The following is an 8,930-nucleotide window of genomic DNA, read 5'->3' on the forward strand; positions in this document are numbered from 1 at the left end:
CTATTTGTTGTATATATTTAAAAACCCAACAGGGCCGATTCTTTGTGTCTTCCCATGAACAGACTACAGGCTGCTTATGAACAGTCTGAAGTCTGTTTAACATCACACATCTATTTGCTGGAGGAGTCGTATGGTGAAGATGAATAATATGAATTTTGCGTAGACTTGCATCATATTGCTAGGATAAGGCAATTGCCAACATTACTCTAAAGAGCTACTTCCACATTTATATACCTTCATATAAAGCTCTGTGTCAGATCACAGTCTGCTACACGGGGGTTAAACTCACCGATTGTTATAGGACTCTTGTTCTTTTAAGTACTGTTGCATCAAATCATCCTGTTTTTTCGTATCATATGATATTTTCTGCTCGGCCATCCATACCTGGAGAAAATAAACAAAAAAACATGAACATTACTTATACTTTTAGAACAGGAAAATAGTTTACATAGAACGGAGTGAACCGCAGCCTCAAATAGTCAAAAAAAATAAAAAGGAGGTGTTGCATGGAGTACCTCTTTCAAGTCATTGTAGCTACAACATATACTTTTTAGAGAGAAAGTATCACCATCACAGACATCTTCGGGCTGAGGCATGTTCACATAGAAAAAAAATTTCCTTGCTGAATTTCCTCAGCGGATCTGTGCCATTACAAATAGCTTGAAATCGCTGATTATTTTAAGCAGAATATGCAGCTGAAATAAGCGTTTAAAATCAAAGTGTCATTAAATAAAGGGACTTTGCTAGCAGATTCAGCTTTAATTTAACGGTATTTACATCCAAATCAGGTGAACGGTGTAGGAAATACAACAGTTTGCATATGTGCCTCCCACTTGTTGAGGGACCAAAAGTAATGGGACAGAATAAATAATCATAACTCAGACTTTCACTTTTTAATACTTGGTTGCAAATCCTTTGCAGCCAATTACAGCCTGAAGTCTGGAACGCATAGACATCACCAGTAGAGATGAGCGAAGTTACAGTAATTGGATTTGTCACGAACAGAGATGAGCTAACTTACAGTAAATTCGATTCGTCACGAACTTCTAGGCTCGGCAGTGATGACTTTTCCTGCATAAATTAGTTCAGCTTTCAGGTGCTCCCGTGGGCTGGAAAAGGTGGATAAAGTCCTAGGAGACTCTTTCCTAGGACTGTATCCACCTTTTCCAGCCCACCGGAGCACCTGAAAGCTGAACTCATTTATGAAATGCCGAGCCGTGAGGTTCTTGATGAATCGGATCACTAACTTCGCTCATCTCTAATCACCAGACATTGCTGGGTTTCATCCCTGGTGACGCTCTGCCGCCTCTACTGCCACTGTCTTCAGTTCCTGCTTGTTCTTGGGGCATTTTTCCCTTCAGTTTTGTGTTTAGCAAGTGAAATACATGTTCAAATCGGATTCAGGTCAGGTGACTGACTTGGCCATTGGATAACATTCCACTTATTTCCCTTAAAAAACTCTTTGGTTGCTTTTTCAGTTTGCTTTGGGTCATTGTCCGTCTGCACTGTGAAGCACCGTCCAGTGAGTTCTGCAGCATTTTGCTGAATATCAACATATAATATTGCCCGAAACACTGCAGAATTCATCCTGCTGCTTTTGTTAGCAGTCACATCATCAATAAATACAAGAGAAGCCGTTCCATTGGCAGCCATACATGCCCAAACCATGACACTACCACCACCATGCTTCACTGATGAGGTGTATGCTTAGGATCATGTTCCTTTCCTTCCCCCTGGTACAAGTTGATCTTGGTCTCATCTGTCCATAGGATGTTGTTCCAGATCTGTGAAGGCTTTTTTAGATGTAATTTGGCAAACTCTAATCTGGCCTTCCTGTTTTGAGGACCACCAATGGTTTCCATCTTGTGGTGAACCCCCTGTATTCACAATGGTGAAGTAGTCTCTTGATTGTTGACTATAGAAAAGGTAAAGAAAAAACAGGGATATGCGCCCCTAGTGAAGGATGTTTAAGGTGAGATGGAGACAGGTTAAATTGTTGCACTCACCGATTTGCGTTGTGCTGAGAGCACAACACCTTTGATAGCCTTAGATAAGATCTCAGGTCTGCAGCCACGGTCCTCTGGAGCAACAGCAATGTCCCAGCAGTATAAAGTAACATGAAAAGACAAAAATGGGCCGTTGATGGCGCTGGTCCATCAGGACCAGCGCCATCAACGGCCCATTTTTGTCTTTTCATGTTCCTTGATTGTTGACTGACACACACACACCTACCTCCTGGAGAGTGTTCTTGATCTGGCCAACTGTTGTGAATATGTGGGGTATTCTTCACCAGGGAAAGAATTCTTCGCTCAACCGCCACAGTTGTTTTCCTTGGTGTTCCGGTACTTTATTGTTGCTGAGCTCACCGTTGCGTTCCTTCTTTTTAAGAATGTTCCAAACAGTTGTTTTGGCCATCTCTCCGATGGGTTTGTTTTGTTTTTTTTCAACTAATGATGGCTTTTTTCACTGATAGTGACCGCTCTTTGGCTCTCATCTTGAGAGTTGACAGCAACAGATTCCAAATGGAAATAGCACACTTGAACTCTGGACCTTTTATCTGCTCCTTGTAATTGGGATAATGAGGGAATAACACACACCTGGCCATGGAACAGCTGATAAGCGAATTGTCCCATTACTTTTGGTCCCTTAACAAGTGGGAGGCACATACGCAAACTGTAATTCCTACACCGTTCACCTGATTTGGACGTAAATATCCTCAAATTAAAGCTGACAGTCTGCCATTAAAGCACACCTTGTTTGTTTCATTTCAAATCCATTGCGGTGGTGTATAGAGCCAAAAATGTTAGAATTGTGTCAATGTCCCAATATTTACAGACCTGACTGTACATGCATGCTCAGTATAGCGGAGTGTGCAAGGATTTCTCAATTGGAGAGACAGAATAAGTCACTGTCAGGCCTATTTTAATTATGGGGCCCTGTATGACATAAGTGGTATCTGGAAAGTGTTCTACCAGTGTAGTGTTTTCCCAACCAGTGTGCCTCAAGCTGTTGCAAAACTACAATTCCCAGCATGCCCGGACAGCCGAGGGCTGTCCAGGCATGCTGGGAATTGTGGTTTTGCAACAGATGGCGGCACACTGGTTGGGAAACACTAAGCTAGCTCCTAGCATGCTGGGAATTGTAGTTTTTGTAACAGTTGGAAGAACACTGGACTAGATAGAGCATTGACAAATCACCCCTCCCCTTGCATGCCAAACAGGAATGCTGGAAAACAAATGCAAAACTGGATTTAAAGGGGTACCCCGGTGGAAAACTTTTTTTTATTTTATTTAAATCGACTGGTGCCAGAAAGTTTAACAGATTTGTAAATTGATTAGAAAGATTCACTAGCGCTGAATGGATTTGGATGTGATCAGTGGCTGGACTGCTGCTTAGCCAATAGATGTGCTCTCCTGATAATGCACACCGATATATAATGGATATGACAAAACAAATTATTGAATTGGCAAGCGCTGTATCAGACACAAATCTATTATGGCTATTATGGCTAGGTGGTGGGGACTAACCTGATGCTGCTGTAAGAGGAGGGAAGGATCCTGATGATATGGATAATACTGTTGATGGTGTGAGGAAGTGCTCACCTGGTGATCGAAAAAATTGGGAATGCAATGACTGAATTACATAAAGATATGCATATTAATTTAAATGAACTTCTATCTGTAAAACATGGTCTACCTTTAAATGATCGGTCACGCTGGTGCGAGCGATGGTGGTTGGAATGGCTGATGTGGTAGGCTGAAGGAGTGATATTCCTACGAATTAAACAATCTAGTTGTGGTGAAAAGTATAATGAATACTTTCAGCTGTGTCGTTCTTATTAATACCTGTTCAGGAGTTGTATTTCTGATTCTATATGGGTATTGTAGAGGCAGATGCTTGATGCTGTGGGCTCTCCCTGAGGGTACTCCAGAGGTTTAAAAGAAATGCAAATGAAGCCCCTTTACACCGTTCCGCTCTGTATAATTTATAATAATAATATAGTCACAGCAGAGTATGGTAAGCTAATGGAATGTCCACAAAGTATAGGAGTATTTGTATGAGTAGATGATTACTATTATGACACTTAGTGGCGTACCTGGTAAATCTCCCGCGGGTACCTGTTGCGCGGTCAGCACTGTTGCGGGCCCTCAGTAAAGGTTTTCCTGGATTGGTAAACAAGTGTGGAGTTGAAGTTCAGTCCGGGAAATAGTTAGTTGTAATCCGGTTAGTTCAAGGGAGCGTTTGACGGCAGTGGGAGTGCGCCCCGGCCGGTGGCGTCTCAACCTACCTGCACGCTCGCTATTAGGTGAATCAGGTGGAGGTGATTTGGATCTGAGTGACGTCACTACGGTATCCTCTATGGTCCACAAACCTATCGACGCGTTTCGGAAGGCTGTCTGCTTCCTTCGTCTGGATAGAACTAGTGGCTTGCTGGTCCAGTTCTTATAGCGGCGTGTCTCCGATGTTAACCCCCTACTGACCGAATTAGCAATGTGTTGTTGCTCGTAGTTACAGATATGCGAACAGTTCCAGTTCAGCATTTAAACCGTGAGGTACTAAAGAATTGAGGTTAAATATCCATTTGGTTTCACTTCTGGATAGTTGTGCGATAAAATTACCTCCCCTCCAGTGGGGGGTGATTTTTTCTAATCCGAAAAATTGGGACATTTTGACTGATTGTTTGTGCATAGTTTTATAGTGTGCAGATAACGGGTGACCCTCAAAGCCTCGTTGTATATTATAAATATGTTCTTTAATACGCACACCTAATTGCCTCTTGGTTCTACCCACATATATTTTTTCACAGGGGCATCTAATGGCATATATGACTCCCTGTGTCTTGCAGTGTATGTGACTTCTGATTTTGTATTCTGTTTGTTCTTTGCTGTTTTCCACACTTATTGTAGGATATTTATTCTCCATAGCTTTGCATGTATTACACATTTTGCAGGGATAGAAACCATTTTTTAGAGGCAAAAAGTTACAGCTGGTGTTTTCTATATTCCTCTTTTTTGTTGTTTTATTCTGTATTGAGGGTGCTATGAATGTTCCGATGTTTTGGGCCTTTTTATAGACAAAAGTCGGTACCTTTGGTATAATGCCCCCCAAGATTTTATCTTCCAGTAGAATGTCCCAGTGGTTCTTGATTATTTTTTGAAATTGCAGACTATGTTTATTGTATTGAGTTATTATTGGGATTTTTGTATTGCAATTTGTGCCTTCTTTCTTTCCAGTTGTTTTATCTTTTGGTATTAGTAATTTTTCTCTGTCTTCTTCAAATACCTGTTGTTGGATTAGATTTAAATTTTCCTCTATATATCCCTTATTAATGAATTTCTTCTTTAGGTCCTCGGATTCCTGGCTATATTGTGTTACCTCTGTGCAGTTCCTTCTTAGCCTAAGGAATTGACTTCTGGGGATGTTTTTCAGCCAAATTGGTAAGTGGCAACTATCTCTCTGGATAAACGAATTGCTATCTGTTGGTTTGGAATATGTATGCGTAGTTATCTGATTGTTAAAAATATTTTTAACAATCAGATAACTACGCATACATATTCCAAACCAACAGATAGCAATTCGTTTATCCAGAGAGATAGTTGCCACTTACCAATTTGGCTGAAAAACATCCCCAGAAGTCAATTCCTTAGGCTAAGAAGGAACTGCACAGAGGTAACACAATATAGCCAGGAATCCGAGGACCTAAAGAAGAAATTCATTAATAAGGGATATATAGAGGAAGATTTAAATCTAATCCAACAACAGGTATTTGAAGAAGACAGAGAAAAATTACTAATACCAAAAGATAAAACAACTGGAAAGAAAGAAGGCACAAATTGCAATACAAAAATCCCAATAATAACTCAATACAATAAACATAGTCTGCAATTTCAAAAAATAATCAAGAACCACTGGGACATTCTACTGGAAGATAAAATCTTGGGGGGCATTATACCAAAGGTACCGACTTTTGTCTATAAAAAGGCCCAAAACATCGGAACATTCATAGCACCCTCAATACAGAATAAAACAACAAAAAAGAGGAATATAGAAAACACCAGCTGTAACTTTTTGCCTCTAAAAAATGGTTTCTATCCCTGCAAAATGTGTAATGCATGCAAAGCTATGGAGAATAAATATCCTACAATAAGTGTGGAAAACAGCAAAGAACAAACAGAATACAAAATCAGAAGTCACATACACTGCAAGACACAGGGAGTCATATATGCCATTAGATGCCCCTGTGAAAAAATATATGTGGGTAGAACCAAGAGGCAATTAGGTGTGCGTATTAAAGAACATATTTATAATATACAACGAGGCTTTGAGGGTCACCCGTTATCTGCACACTATAAAACTATGCACAAACAATCAGTCAAAATGTCCCAATTTTTCGGATTAGAAAAAATCACCCCCCACTGGAGGGGAGGTAATTTTATCGCACAACTATCCAGAAGTGAAACCAAATGGATATTTAACCTCAATTCTTTAGTACCTCACGGTTTAAATGCTGAACTGGAACTGTTCGCATATCTGTAACTACGAGCAACAACACATTGATAATCCGGTCAGTAGGGGGTTAACATCGGAGACACGCCGCTATAAGAACTGGACCAGCAAGCCACTAGTTCTATCCAGACGAAGGAAGCAGACAGCCTTCCGAAACGCGTCGATAGGTTTGTGGACCATAGAGGATACCGTAGTGACGTCACTCAGATCCAAATCACCTCCACCTGATTCACCTAATAGCGAGCGTGCAGGTAGGTTGAGACGCCACCGGCCGGGGCGCACTCCCACTGCCGTCAAACGCTCCCTTGAACTAACCGGATTACAACTAACTATTTCCCGGACTGAACTTCAACTCCACACTTGTCTACCAATCCAGGAAAACCTTTACTGAGGGCCCGCAACAGTGCTGACCGCGCAACAGGTACCCGCGGGAGATTTACCAGGTACGCCACTAAGTGTCATAATAGTAATCATCTACTCATACAAATACTCCTATACTTTGTGGACATTCCATTAGCTTACCATACTCTGCTGTGACTATATTATTATTATAAATTATACAGAGCGGAACGGTGTAAAGGGGCTTCATTTGCATTTCTTTTAAACCTCTGGAGTACCCTCAGGGAGAGCCCACAGCATCAAGCATCTGCCTCTACAATACCCATACAGAATCAGAAATACAACTCATGAACAGGTATTAATAAGAACGACACTGCTGAAAGTATTCATTATACTTTTCACCACAACTAGATTGTTTAATTCGTAGGAATATCACTCCTTCAGCCTACCACATCAGCCATTCCAACCACCATCGCTCGCACCAGCGTGACCGATCATTTAAAGGTAGACCATGTTTTACAGATAGAAGTTCATTTAAATTAATATGCATATCTTTATGTAATTCAGTCATTGCATTCCCAATTTTTTCGATCACCAGGTGAGCACTTCCTCACACCATCAACAGTATTATCCATATCATCAGGATCCTTCCCTCCTCTTACAGCAGCATCAGGTTAGTCCCCACCACCTAGCCATAATAGCCATAATAGATTTGTGTCTGATACAGCGCTTGCCAATTCAATAATTAGATTTGTAAATTACTTCTATTAAAAAAAATATTAATCCTTCCAGTACTTATTAGCTGCTGAATACTACAGAGGAAATGCTTTTCTTTTTGGAACACAGAGCTCTCTGCTGACATCACAAGCACAGTGCTCTCTGCTGACATCTCTGTCCATTTTAGGAACTGTCCAAAGCAGCATATGCTTGCTATGTTGATTTTCTCCTACTCTGGACAGTTCTTAAAATGGACAGAGATATCAGCAGAGAGCACTGTGCTCGTGATTCAGCAGAGAGCTCTATGTTCCAAAAAGTAAATAAATTTCCTCTGTAGCATTCAGCAGCTAATAAGTACTAGAAGGATTAACATTTTTTTTTTAAATAAAAGTAATTTACAAATCTATTTAACTTTCTGGCACTAGTTGATTAAAAAAAAAAAATAATATTTAAGTTTTCCACTGGAATACCCCTTTAAAGCACAACTGTCATGAAATCGGTGCAATAACCTGCACGCAGCCTTTGAAGTGTGTGCAGGTGGTGGGTATAGCAATGTTTTTACCTAATATTTGCAGCCTTTCATGACCCCAAAAAATGCTTTTGTTCAAAGGCACTGTTGGTCGGATAGGCGTGGTGCGAGGTACGCGATGCCCCGCCGCAGCCACGCCCACCCCCTGTATGTCAGCGATGGGACTGCTTTGCGATTGACACACATGTCCCATGCATGCCGCTGCGTGTTATCCAGCAAGCGCTCACTCCCCCTGCCGTCCTCCTCTTCAGTGCGCCTGCGCAGTGCTAGCTGGATGACACGCCGCGGCGCGCACGTTAGATTAGCTGAAGGGCGCATGCGCTGGAACCTGTGTGTCAATCAATCACACAGCGGTCCCTGCGCTGACATACAGGGGATGGGCGTTGCATCGCATACCTCGCGCCACACCTATCCGACCGTCAGCGGCTTTGATCAAAAGCATTCTTTTGGGGTCATGAAATCCTGCAAATATCAGGTAAAAACATTGCTATGCACATAGTACCAAGGCTGTGTGCAGGTTATTGCACCCAGATTTCATGACAGTTGCGCTTTAACAGCTCCCACCCCCACTCGCCAAACACCCGAGCACAGACAGGGCAGCCATCGCCTCCAACCCGGAAGATATATATGGTGCAAAGAAGAAAATATTCCAACTTCTTGGGTGCGATATAAAAAGGAACTTTTATTGCTTCGTCAACAAGTGATAAAAAGGTACAGGACAGGTAACGCCGACGCGTTTCAGGTCTACTGGATTCTTAGTCTTGCCATGACACGGCACAATCTCCTCCATCGAAATTCCACCGTAAATGAAATCCCAAGACACTTCTATGGGATTCCG

The 8,930-nt window shown here is 41.6% G+C and overlaps 1 protein-coding gene across 1 annotated transcript in view; it reads right to left on the bottom strand.

Moving 5' to 3' along the window:
* CIR1 (corepressor interacting with RBPJ, CIR1) overlaps window positions 1-8,930 on the bottom strand; it is a 45,735-nt gene that overhangs the window by 35,907 nt on the left and 898 nt on the right. The window contains exon 2 of the mRNA XM_056535640.1: window positions 290-384. Coding sequence (XP_056391615.1) covers window positions 290-384 — 95 coding nt within the window. The remainder of the gene's footprint in view (window positions 1-289; window positions 385-8,930) is intronic.

The sequence above is a fragment of the Hyla sarda genome, chromosome 8 (genome assembly GCF_029499605.1).
Source record: "Hyla sarda isolate aHylSar1 chromosome 8, aHylSar1.hap1, whole genome shotgun sequence".
In the NCBI taxonomy this organism is placed as follows: domain Eukaryota; kingdom Metazoa; phylum Chordata; class Amphibia; order Anura; family Hylidae; genus Hyla; species Hyla sarda.